Source organism: Rhipicephalus microplus, chromosome 2 (assembly GCF_043290135.1).
Source record: "Rhipicephalus microplus isolate Deutch F79 chromosome 2, USDA_Rmic, whole genome shotgun sequence".
NCBI lineage: Eukaryota > Metazoa > Arthropoda > Arachnida > Ixodida > Ixodidae > Rhipicephalus > Rhipicephalus microplus.
Genome location: NC_134701.1, coordinates 42,438,851 through 42,452,104, shown reverse-complemented (window position 1 = coordinate 42,452,104; position 13,254 = coordinate 42,438,851). Strand labels below are relative to the sequence as shown.

The window sequence follows — 13,254 nt, the reverse complement described above, 5'->3', positions numbered from 1 at the left end:
CGTTCAACTTGGGCATGCACATGATGCCAAAATGATGAAGTGCGCACACGATCAGTGGTGCGTTCAACTTGGGCATGCACATGATGCCAAAATGATGAAGTGCGCACACGATCAGTGGTACGAAGCTCTTTTTGGCTGGCGCGGGTGGCCCTGGTGATTTTCACCTTTGCAGTTGCATTGTGTATTGTTCTCTCGCTTCCTGTGCGTTGAATTGTTTTATTACGCATGCTACAATGTTCTGTTCATGATTGTCTTCCATTTGTAAATACTGCACATGGGGATACATGCATGTACACTTTCTCGATGCGCAACGAAAGGCAAAACCGAGGCCTCCGAGATAGCTCCGGCAGTCGCAAAGACCAACGGCAGGAAAAACCTTATTGTGGTTGCGATCATTAAGCGATTTACCTGTAGCACGTACGTGCTTGAATTTTTTAGTTAAAGCTGGAACTTAAAGTCCTAAAAACCCTACGCGTGGAATGCTGTGTGGTGGCGACACCTCGCGATTATCGGTGGCCGCGGCGTGTGCGATGTTTATGGCGCGCGTCACCTGTTTATTGTTGCACAGCATGCACCGCGGTCAGAGGCTGTGTTAAGCTTCATAGTCTAACTTACCAAGGCCACTCAAAACAATAACAGGAGATGTATATTATCACACTTTCTGATGTGTCCGGCTTTTGAGAACGCGAGTAATTCGCTTACCCACTAGACGAAGAAAGTGCTCAACAGTGCAAACGATAGGAGGGGATAGAAGAGACGAGAACAGAGTGCTGAAGTAGCAACGAAAGCTTATTGCAATCTAACTGCAGTATATAGGAAAACAGAATCTGTGCATAACAACGTCACATAAGCAAAATCGCACATACATGTGCCAAATGGCCTACCTTATTAATAACTGGTCATATCCCAGATAACTAATTTCATAGCTGTGAAGAAAATTGAGGGTACGCTAACTCAAGAAGCATGGAGTTGTTGAATGCGGAAGGCTTCACTAATCTCGTGCTCGCGCCGATTTTTATATCGCCCCATGACCGCACACTTGCAAGAAATGGCTGGCAACCACACTTTTCACAGTGGTCCGCCAGGTGGCTGGGAATGGAGCCTTTTAGAGAGCAAGCGTGGTCCCTCAACCGACCATTTTTTGCATCCGCCTGTTTGGCCAATGTAACAGAGCCCACAAGTAAACAATATCTTGGTGTATCACGCTCTTACGACCGGATTCGCCGACGCTTCTTTTGGCCAGGGCTTTCACGCTCAGTCAGAAGATACGTTGCGGCTTGTGATAAATGGCAGCGCCGCAAAACACCATCGACGCTTCCCGCTGGGCACCACCAACCAGTTGACATTTCGTCAGAATCTTTATTCTGCGTTGGCTTGGACCTCCTGGGCCCTTTTTTCCTGTCTTCTTCTGGCAACAGGTGGATAGCCGTGGCCACAGACTACCCCATGCGCTACGCCATCACACGAGCACTTTCAACAAGCTGCGCCACAGATGTCGCCGACTTCCTCCTCAAGAACGTGATCATGCAACATGGAGCTCCACGCCAGCTGCTTACAGACCGTAGCCGCACTTTTCTATCAAAGATCATAGCGGATATCCTTCAGTCACGTGAAACGAGGCAGAAGCTCACTTCGCCGTGCCACCCGCAGACAAATGGACTCACGAAGTGTCTGAACCGAACACTTACAGACATGCTTGCAAAATATGTTTCTTCCAACCACTCTGACTGGGTCCTTGCTTTGCCATACATGACATTTGCATATCATTCTCGCCATGACACTGCCGCTCACTCCCCATTTTTTCTGTTGTTCGGCCAAGAACCCACATTACCCTTAGATGCAGTTATTCCGTCTGACACCGATTAGCGAATATGCTCTTGACGCTGTTGCGGCGAGAGAAGAGAGAGGTGAGACGGCGTCGACGGCGGTCGACGGGGCCGTGCTGATCTCGCCACTTTATTCCACGCCTGAAGCGGAGTCGCGGTGGCTGTCCACGTCCGACGCGCCAGGTGCGTGAGCTCGTTCTAATCCTCGCGCAGCTCGAGCTAGCATCAGCTGCGCGAGAGGCGCGGCGCGGTGATTGAGAAAGTGATGATGATGATGATGATGGTGGCACTACACGGCTCCCCCCCTAGCGCTTCGCGCGATTTGAAGGCATATGAAAAAAGAAAGAGAGCGACCAATGCTATATACATGAACGACAACCCATAAAGTGTTAATTTGGCAAGTCCAGGTTGTCAACGTTTATAGGCCATCGGTAAGCAGTGTGTCTCCGGTGGGCGACTCTGGGAGAAGCGCAAGGGACGAAGAAGGAAATGCCGGGTCGCTGTGGTTGCCGACAAGCCGGTCTCACGATGACCTGGTCGGACAGGCCGAGAGTGGACCGTGTGTCGCGAGGTCATGCTGCTAACGTCGGCAGAAAGTCGGCAGTGCGGGTTTTGACGTTGGGATAGACGCAACACAGACATCGAAGTCGAGCGGCGTCTGACGTGCCAGTATAGATAGACGTGCCGACGCACGCAGGAACGTGTCCTAACAATGCCGCCAAGTGTACGGTGGGTAGTCGGGTACACGACTAGTGGTGGGACATTGCGTCGGATAGGCCGAGTATGCGCTTGCGCCGTCTTCAGGGCTCTGACTGCAACTCGTGGCTGCGTAGCAGGGCGGCTCAAAAGTTGCCGCAATGTGTAACACCAAGCACGTTGTCGTCGCCGATGTAGGGTAATGGGTGGTAGACACGTATGAGGTATGAGCGTCGTCGCGGTTGTGACACACGAGCTGGCCTTGTGGACACACGTCTGGTTGTTGTCGTCCGAAGGCAAAGGCTCCGGGGAATGGTGGTGGTGGAACCCAGTCAGCGTGGGCTTGCCCGGAGTATTGGACGGGACACCTGTGCTCGTGTAATGGCCTCCGGGAGTCCGCGCACGAGGGTTGGCGTGCAGGTCTGCATAATTGATGACTGCCTCTAGCGAACACTCCCTAGATTGCTCCACCGCAGGCGTGGTATGCCTGGTGAGCCTTGTCTGAAGCGGACCGGGCACGTCGTCCTCAAGCGCGTCAGTCATAGTAGCAGCGTCTTGGAAGCTTGGCCGTGGTTGATGGCTGGTGGCTTTAACTTCAGCTGCGGGAAACTGCGAGGACGATGGTGGTCGTTGCTGGCAGGACGTGCAGAGCATTGAGGCTGGTCACAGTCGCCTTTGGACATCGGGGAGGGTGAAGGTTCCGCAACCTGGAGGTGAATAATCGGGGGTGACAATGCCCATAGTCGTGGTAGCCACCAGGGCGTTCGGTGATGCTGCCGTCGTAGAACCTGACGTGTCAGCCATGTTGTGAGCCATGGAGGTCGGCCAAGACGAGCCGGTGGTAAGCATGCCTGCAGCGTCGTCGGCCGAGGACGATGAAAACACAAACCTCGTGGCTGACTGGTTGCATTCAGCCCAAATGTCGGGAACCTTGGTGGATGGGCAGTCGGGCGCAGGACACGCGTCGCTAGTGGCCAGACGAGAGGTTAAGTCTCGTTTATCGGACGTTGTTGAAGGCGAAAGCTTCGAGGTCGGGAAGTCAATAACGGGCGAAAGGTCACCTGTGCCAGACTCCGATGCGGGCGGCAAGGTGGTCATGGAGTCTGGTGGGGCCACGGTGTCGCGTGCCGTCGCTTTCGTGGAAAACATGCAGGTAGCAAGCGTGCCAGAAGGACCATCGGCCGAGGACTTCGAAAAAACGCACTTCGTGGTGGACAGGTTGTCGGCAGCAGGAACGACTTCAAGAACCTCGTCGGATCTGTGACCGGGTGCGAGACTCACTGCGCTAGTGGCCGGACCCAAGGTGGAAGGAGACGTTGTCGGGGAAGTTAGGTTGCGGTCAGATGAGAGCTTCGGGCCGGAGGGTCCAGCACGCTGCGACGCAGGGAAAACCTGAAAGTCGCGGGTAAACGGCAGCGGGTGGTAAGTGAGGCCATAGCTGGCAAGCACCGCAGAGCAGAGGTCATCGTAAGGCTGCTGGCTGGAGGTTGAAGTGGCAGAGTTGTGACGCAACTCTACCGGAAGGGCGTCATGAAGAATGGCGTGCATCAGCGGCTGGTCCGTGATGCCATTCAGCGCAAGAACGGCATCGAGCTGCATGAACCATACCTTGGGGTAGGTCGATTGGAACGGCGGCACTGGCGGACAGAGTTGCGGGAACATGGCCGCGGGCCGCTCGGCGAAGGGCGTGTTTTCCGGGTCAGCAATGTAGCGGCGAGAGAAGAGAGACGTGAGACGGCGTCAACGGCGGTCGACGGGGCCGTGCTGATCTCGCCACTTTATTCCACGCCTGAACCGGAGCCGCGGTGGCTGTCCACGTCCGACGCGCCAGGTGCGTGAGCTCGTTCTAATCCTCGCGCAGCTCGAGCTAGCATCAGCTGCGCGAGAGGCGTGGCGCGGTGATTGAGAAAACGATGATGATGATGGTGGCACTACAATGCTATCACTCGGGCTGCCCATGCACACGAAATTGCCCGCACTCGCTTTCTGCAGGCCTTTCCAAGAGAACCAGCGGCGTTTGTGGGATCAACGGCACCGCGATGAGCACTTCTTACCCGGTTCATTGGTGCTGCTGTGGTCCCCGACCCGTCAAATCGGCTTGTCAGAAAAACTTCTTTCCCGCTACACGGGTCCATATCGAGTCCTTCGTGAGGTTACCCCTGTAACATACGAAATTGCCCCTGCTGCCTGATCGCCTTCAACTGCCCACAGACCACCGATATCATACATGTGGCACGCTTGAAGCCTTACCACTCTCCCGCTGACGTTGACATTTAGATGCGCCGAGACGGCACTTCTGCCGCCGGCGATTATGCTACATGCATGTTGACATTTGGGGCGTGATGCGCGTGTGTGCCTGACGAAGAGGACGACGGGTGGTCTCCGCTCGGTGTCTGGTCTACCGGTCACGCCGCTGCTACTGGTTCGAAATATCTTTCATCCACAGCCTCGTTGATACGGCGTCTCTTCTCTTCTGTAACAATACAATCGCTAAAACACATTAAACAGCGCGTAGCGTGTTTCTTAGTGCGTTCTTATTTTTTAGGTCCTTCGCTGTTGACCCTGCGGCATAGCCTAGCGAGCTAGTCGCGTGCGAAGAGCACAACTCTTACGCCTATTTTACCAGCGACCTTTAGCCCACGGGAAATCTCGTGTACGTAGGGAATAACAGCCGTGCTAGAATCAGCCTTGTTGAGTTGGCTGTTGCTTTGTCTCTTATCAGGCACTCTTAGTAACCTCAGAATAGTCTCGGCAATGGAAGCTAGCTGGGAATTAAGAAAGCCTGCTTGTTAGAGGCGGTGAACTTGGTGCGAAAAACTGCATTCTGTCTGGTGTGGACAAGAGCAAGTTGGAGCTGCCAAAAGCTATGCTTTGCTTGACTAGCTTGGAATGGGCGGAAGTAAAAGGAAGAAGGCTTTTCTTTGAGCGTGGCTCATACCGCCAACAGACATGGTCAACATAAAAAAGCATTTCGAAGTCTAGAAATCGTAGCTTGTCATCATGATTGAGCTCCGACGTTAAATCTAGTTGCTTCATTTCACGCCGAAATACGTCAAATATCTCATCGGTGGATCTTCGAGGGTCATATTGATCGATGCGGTAAAACACCAAAAAGTTGTCAATGTAGCGGAACACTTTAACTGTGCTTGTCTGATGAAGGTTAGCCATGAGACTTCTGTCATACCGTGGAAGTAAAAGGTCACTAAAAACCGGAGCTAAACACAAGCCAATGCACACTTCCTCCCGCTGAGTGTAGAAGGTGTCCTTGTGAAGTACAATTTAGACACCAATTTAATACAGTGGATGTTAGAGCTGCATGACGGAGTGATGTATGCCATGGCCTACATGACATGCGTGACAAGGTTTTCGTGCTACGGTAAGTTATTTATGTTACTCATAATGTCTTACCGTGCCTTGTAAATTTTAGTGCTCAACAAATTATTCAAACCGACATTAGAGCTCCATTACCGGGTCATATACAGGGTGTTTAATGAAATGTGTCCAATGTTCTTAAAAGTTCAGGAAAATGTGCTATTTGCTCGCGGTATTCATGGGTGCTTTTTCTGTAGTGGAAGTCATTTTAAAAGGGTTAAAGACATAATTTCTAATGATAATTAGGAAAGTTAATTTAGATAACTTTTAAAGTAGCGGAGTTATGCATGTGAAGTCAAATGGGGAATTAAAGGCCTTCATGCAAAGAAATAATTGCAGCTTTGATGTTTCGAAAGAGCGGCTTCTAGTAATTACTGCGAAGTTATAAAGTTCTCCTTAATTCTGCGGCGAAACCGAAGCCAAAGCACCGATGAGCGCAACAAGCAGATGACTACAATGAAGTCACTGTTCAAAACAGCGGTTACAGAAATGCAGTTATTCTCCATTCGTTAACGTGTGTGCGCCATGCGTGGTAATATTGAAAGTGCAGCTGACCCACCACATAAGGAAGTCGGTTGATGGTTCATTTAACAATGCTCCCTCATTTTGGACGCCTCAGACGAATATAGCACTTTCCGCTATTTGGCGTTTCGGTTTCGGTTTTGCCGCAGAATTAGGGAGAGTTTCTTTACTTCCCTATTATTACTAGAGGCCACTTTTTAAAAATCTCAAAGCTGTAATAGGTCCTTCGCATAAAGGACTTAAATTCTCACATTTTATCAATCTGCCTAACTCTGCAAATAAAAAGCTAAATAACTTTTGTAATTACTGTTCCAAAGAATGTGTTCAACCATCTCAAGATGCCTGCCGCTACAGAAAAAGCATCTGTGAAGACAAGAAGCAAATGGTGGCTTTTTCTGATTTTGAAAGAATATTTGAACAAATTTTTCGAAACACTCTGTAGGTCAATAATCTTGATTGGGCGAGTTGGTGATACATAATTATTTGAAATGAGAGCGCAGTATACGTAGACGCGGACAGGATAGACATGGACAAGCGCTTACTACCAGCTGAATGTTTATTCGGAAATCTGTGAAGTATGTACCGACACATGAAACAATTTCGTAGGCACATACAATATGACATAATGGCAAGCCAGAATAACAAAACAGATAAAATATCTATGTATGCCAGCCCCACCTTAGCAATGCCCGCTATGCCTTGGAGCGATTACTTAACGCCTATGGTATCAGTTACTGTCCAAAAACGCTAGATCCTTATCAGACCTCCTTATTACTGAAGGTTTGCTGACACAAGTCAAGTGTTCACATGCTATGTTTGCTACTTGGATTATAATCTTTGTGCGCTCATCTTTGTGTTCAATAAGTACGACGGTGTTATTCCTATGGAGGCGGAAATGTCGTAGGCCTGTGTGCTCAGCTTTGGTTGCACGTTAAAGAACACCAGGTGGTCGAAATTTCCGGAGCCCTCCACCATATGATTATGTCTCTCATAATCATATAATGGTTTTGGGACGTTAAACCTCACATATCAATCGTCAATTATGTACGACAGTGTTGTCAAACTGAACTTCTTAGTCACATTTAGTGGCACGCTGGGCCAGAACACCATTGTTGCTGCTGCGAACATTGCAAGCATGCTCCCGCAATCTGTCTTCAAGGCATCTTGCAGTTCGTCCAATATAGCAGGCGCCGCACGAAATTGGGATCCTGTAGATATCGTTGCAAATGCAATTGACAAAACGGGTTCTGTGCTTTGTTTTGCACAGCTGTTTTGTGTGTCTAGCGGCACATGTCAGCCTAGCCAGCTGAGAAAGTTTGTGTGGCGTAATTGAATTTTTATTTTGTGATTCGGTCTTATCGTATGTTCCTACGAAATTGTTTCATGTGTCAGTATATATTTTACAGCTTTCCGAATGAACAATCATTTGGTAGTAAGCGCTTGTCTCTGTCTATCCTGTCCTCGTCTATGTAGTGCGCTCTCATTTAAAACTACTCGGTATGTCATGGCGTACATGACATGAATGACGTCTTTTCACTGTTATGATGAGTAACTTTTTCATTTTGCGCTATTGAAGAGGCCGTTTAAACAAAATGGCTGTATCATGTGGATCATGGCGCACATGACCTGATTCTTGTGTTACGACCAGTGATTCATGTTAGCCATATGTTTCTATTATACCGTGTCAGTTTTGGTACACATCAAGCTGATGAAGGGGCCGTACGTAGGAGCTCCATGACTGGGTCATGTATGTCAAAGCATATGTGGCATCAATGATGACGTTTCGTGTTATGATCTGGCATATGCATATTCTACTCATGGTTTTATCACACCATGTCAATTTTGGTGTACATGAAGTTTACCAAATGGCCGTTGTAGCTCACTGACTCGTATGTCATTGCGCAAATAAAGGAATGTCATGATTTTCTTGTAGTGAGAAGCCATTCATGTTTTTCACATGCTCTTGTCATGCCATGTAAATTGTCATACTCGTCAACCTAATCAATCGGCCGCGAGAGCATGAGGACCTGCACAGCCAGTTGGATAAACAGGTGGATAGCTATGATCTAAATGCCTTTTTTTCGTTGTCAAATGCTTCATGCGTGATAGTTAGTGCGTAATATATTTATTACCAACATTACATGTGCAAGGCAGAGCGCCAAAAGGGATTGACAGAGCCAAATCACCGCGCATTTCACTGCGAACGATCCCTCTCTGCATGCATGAAATAAGCCAGTCAATGCGAATGTTTGAAGCAATATGGCGTCCACAAAAACAGCGTCTCCGTCGTGTTTCGGAGGAGCACATCGAGGCACCCCAATGTCCCAAATTTCAGGGCATGCTTAATTTTTCGGTGTAAAAGAAATTAGGCATGCCCAAGGATTATGACACGGACTGCATGTCCTTCGGTAGATGACGGCAGAGTTAAACGGAGTTGGTGACTCCCCGTGTGACAGAAGGCATAGCACATGCTTTTGATGTCTCAGTAAAGCGTTGGTTTGATTTCCAAGGGGCGGATGCAGAAGTGCCCTTTAAAAAGACACTTTTAAAATGTTTGTATCGGCTTTTGGAAACGCATTCGAGAGCCTGCGTCCATACCGTGCCCTTCAAGAGTTCTGTTTTCGCCATGCACTCTGTTCTCGTTTTTGTCACTTAATCATTTTGTGTGAGGTATCTTGTGTGTTGGCCGCTGCGGTTACAACTGTCTCGTCTTTCTCGCAGGGCTCGGCAGAGCAGCAACACTCTTCTTCGTCTTCTAGCCCCGCACATGTAAGTCTGATCATCTATTACCATCTTCGAAATGAACTGTAGAGCCATATTCACTTTGAGAGACTTTCCTATGCGGTTACGTGGCTGACACTTGGCGTTATTTTCCGCTGTTAAAAGTGAAATGGCTTGTTCACACTAACGCACGTTGGGCGTCCAAATTTTCTTTGTCTCACGATGCATTGTTACCACAGATGACGCCTCTTCGGGCGAGGACGATAGGTCTGGTGCGGGCTCTATTGCCCCGGCGTGGCATTTATTATGTTTAGGGGAGTTTTGTGGCGCGAGGGTGGTGGGTGGCCAAAAAGCACCATGTCTTTGATGTTGTGTTAGCAATCACCAATGATTTAGACCACAGGGTGTATTATGGCTGTATACCCTATTGGAAAACGTCCACCATAGGAATGGTGGATTATGGTGCTGGAAATACTGATGGCACATGGTGTGTGGTGGCCCATGATGGATGCTGGAGTGCCGGCAATGCTGGAGCGCGAAACGGCGTCAGAATGACCGTGACGAGCTGCCAAAATAAAAACGTAAATAAAAATAATTCTATAGAAAGCGATGCAAAAACCTCCCGTAAAAACTCGACCACAAGGATACGAACGTGCAACCTTCGGATTCCTAACTGAACACACTATCACCGCGTCATGCTGACTTTTCTTCTCGTTGTAACCAAGTTCTGAACGTTTGAAGGTTTTCAAGGTTGATTGAAATATCATCATCAAATTCAAAACAACATGGTTCGTAAGTGCTACAGAAGGAGGTCCCAAGGTATACACCGTCAGGGGGACTTCCTATCAAGAATGTATTGATTAAATACAGTGCAGACAAGTGGCGACGAGAAGCATAATATGAAACATGAATTTCTCAACAAAAACAGAAAAGCAAGAGTGCAAATAATTTCGGAGTTGCAAGGCATAGCACATTAACAAAACAAATACTTTAAATAACATTCATACTGCAAAAAGTTAGATCAATCAAAGAAAATGAAAAAATGCAAGGAAAAAACGCTAAAGAATGTTAACATGAAAGATGAAAGAAAATGCTTTATGACAAAATTTATTGTTCGAAAGATGCGAGTTCCGTAGGCCAATACTTAAAATAGCGCTGTCTGTTGGCCATAGTTCGAGTGTACTGCCGGCAACAGTTAGCTAAGGTCAGAGGATAATCTAGTCAAACTTGTATTTGTGAGGAAATGGGGTGGGATGTTTTCTAGTTCAATGTCAAGATGACGTGCACGAAAATTGAGCATACCCAGTTTCTATGAAATGGAATGATCGATGGGGAGAATGCCGAGATTGCGGTACATGGGCGTGGCAGACTCCCTAGAGTGACTGAAGGTGATACTTTTTATTGATTTATTTTGTAAGTGAGCAGTCATGGAGAGAGGAGTCCTGTGAGTGTTTTTCTAAAACCAACAGCAATATGTTAAATGACTATGAATGAAGGTGAAGTGTAATGCATGAAGAATGTGCAATGGAAAGTATGGGCGAGTTTTAATAAGAACACTAATGCCATAATAAATTTTAGACGAAATTGCTGAACTGTGTTTATTAAACTTTAGGTGAGAGTCAATTGTGAAACCAACGGATAGTTTTTCAGTCAGAATGAAGTTTTAAAATAATGTTTTGGAATTGGGAGAGATATGTATTTTTCACACCCTTTCAACATATCATGGCCTTGAATATCCCAGTATAATTAGTAGTACAGCGGACGAGGGAACAGCATAGATAGTAAATTTTTGTATAGTGTCTTGGGTGCAACTGTATACAAATATTGCATTGAAAAGGAGGTTTTAAGAAAATGAACTGCGAAGTGAACTTCCTCCATAAATCTCCACAAACATGGGCGCGTGGAGAAGTTTGAAAGAACAACAATGTCATTGAAGGAATTGATAAGTGTAACTTGCAAGAACGTACGAATGATGGGACGGGAACTATCACGGAAAAAAAGAATTGCGAAACTGCTTGCCATAGATAAAGATGCTTTGAACCCAAACCTCCATCACGAACTCTCCTGATAATGTTGTCACGACGCATGGGCTCAAAAGTCGAAGAGCAAACGAAAGTTGCAAAAATACGATGGAGGCGTTACACATAGAACCTGGTAAAATGAATAAGTTGCAATGCACAGTAAATCTTTGTTGCTAAAATACGTTTTTACCAACAAAAAAAAGACGTTATGGGACAAATGCCCGTGCCTGCTGCTCAAGCATAGGGACGCGCTTCTTCCAATAGTGTAAACTAAATCGATACGCATCTAGTGGCACTCCAAGATACTTCAGTGGAATGCTAGTCCAATTAATCCCTGCAAAATGGCTTGGCGCACTGTCCCGTGAGTCAAACCATAATCCTAAGCTTATTGAGGAGTTTAAATGAGCTTATGAAACAAGACGAAATTTCGCAATTGTAGTTATCACGTCTTGAACGCCTGGTTTATCAATACAAAAGATTGCTACATCATCTGAATAATCCAATACTTTAACTTCATTGCCTAGTACATTGCATCTCTGTGTATGATTCGACTGTATTATACTCAAACAAAATGGTTAGAGATAAAGGGCGAACAGAAGTGGCGACATTGGGCATCCTTGCTTTACAGAAGAGCCAGTAAAAACAGGCTTAGAGAAGTGACCATTAAAGGGCCCCTAAACCACCCAGCGGTCGAAATTTAGTTGAGGTGAGGAACTTGTGCTCGAGTTTACAACAGACACTTAGCTGTGAGAATTTTTTGAAACGGTGCCATAGTAGCAGAGATACACTCGTTTGATGATCGAAATGCAACGATCGCTTCTTTCCTATGCTACCCTATTCCAAAAACGCTTGGCTCCTCCTCGCTGAGTCAGCTGAGTGCCCCTCCTCATCTCGCGTGACATACGGCACCGCTGACACACTGTTCGAGACAGCGTCTACTTCCGCTTGCCGCAATCTGCCACTCCGGTGACCCAGCTCGCCATCAACTGTGTTGTGTGTGTCATCGTTGTGCACTGGTCGTTGACTAACCGCTGTTGCTGTCGTGCCGGCCTGTGCCCCTACGAATCATGCCGGTATGGACCCTGTGTTCTGTTACTGGTTGCAGATGTCGATTCGCAAGCGGCAACACGACCAAGAACAGCAAGGTGCGCGCGAACAGCTGCTTGCAGAGCGACCGAAAGTCGTTGGGTGTCGTTCGGCCAATCGCAAGCATCGATAGTGGTAACGTCATCGAGTTTCACTGGTGATGTCACAGATGTCAGTGGTGGGAATGGTGGAGACCGGAAAGGAGAAGCTATTGCTATTTTGTTTTTTTCTTTAATTGTGGCGTGCCCGCTACCTGTAGCGCTGCGGCGTGTGGCATCGCTGATTGCGACGGCATTCTGCACGCGATGCAGTTATCTACTTGAAATGTTTGGGAAAATATCGGAGGGTGTTTAGGAGCCCTTTAACAATTAAACGAGTCGAAAAATTAATATAGCAAAGCCCGACAGCTTTTGGCACTACGGAGCCCATTTTACATGTTCTAGAATAGAAAACAGAAATGAATGGTTCACGCAATCAATAGCTTTTGCGAGATCTACCTGTAGCATCGCAAGATGTCTTGAAACTGTAGCAGTGCTAAAGAAGTGTACGCACAATGTGTACGTTGACTTGTATGAAGCGCCCTCTAATTCTGCATGTCTGATGAAAACCAATTAGAATCGACATCGCATATTGTAGCCAGTCTCGTAACACCTTGGCAAAAATTATATAATCAACATTCGCTTGCAATATCGGTCTGTAGTTCTCAACAAAACGCAGTTTTTTTCTTTTCAGAGTTTTTCGGAATGAAGACAGTATGATTTCACCGATAGACCGTTGGAGCATGTCCATGTTGTAACTTGTTTTGAAAATATCCATCAAAATGGGAGAGAGTGAGTTTTTGAAAGTTTTATAGTTTTTTTTAATATATTTCAGCTGAAATGCCATCAGGGTCCCGGTGAAGGTAATTTGTATATTGCCTGCAGAATATCTTTTGTTGTAATGGGACCGTTCACAACAGCACAACCATCGTTGTTCAAGGGTTTCAAAAGAGAGACAACACTAGCTTTGAG

General features: G+C 47.1%; 1 protein-coding gene and 1 long non-coding RNA gene across 4 annotated transcripts in view; one reads left to right on the top strand and one right to left on the bottom strand.

The window, feature by feature from the left end:
* The window catches only part of LOC119169114 (protein O-mannosyl-transferase Tmtc3), a 488,628-nt gene that overhangs the window by 48,691 nt on the left and 426,683 nt on the right, over positions 1-13,254 (top strand). For both annotated transcript variants that reach the window (XM_075886398.1, XM_037420216.2), the window contains exon 2: positions 9,138-9,185. In XM_075886398.1, the coding sequence (XP_075742513.1) occupies positions 9,138-9,185 (48 nt within the window). The remainder of the gene's footprint in view (positions 1-9,137; positions 9,186-13,254) is intronic.
* Positions 1-13,254, bottom strand: part of LOC142796225 (uncharacterized) — a 46,471-nt gene that overhangs the window by 7,165 nt on the left and 26,052 nt on the right. The gene's annotated exons all lie outside the window — the stretch shown is intronic.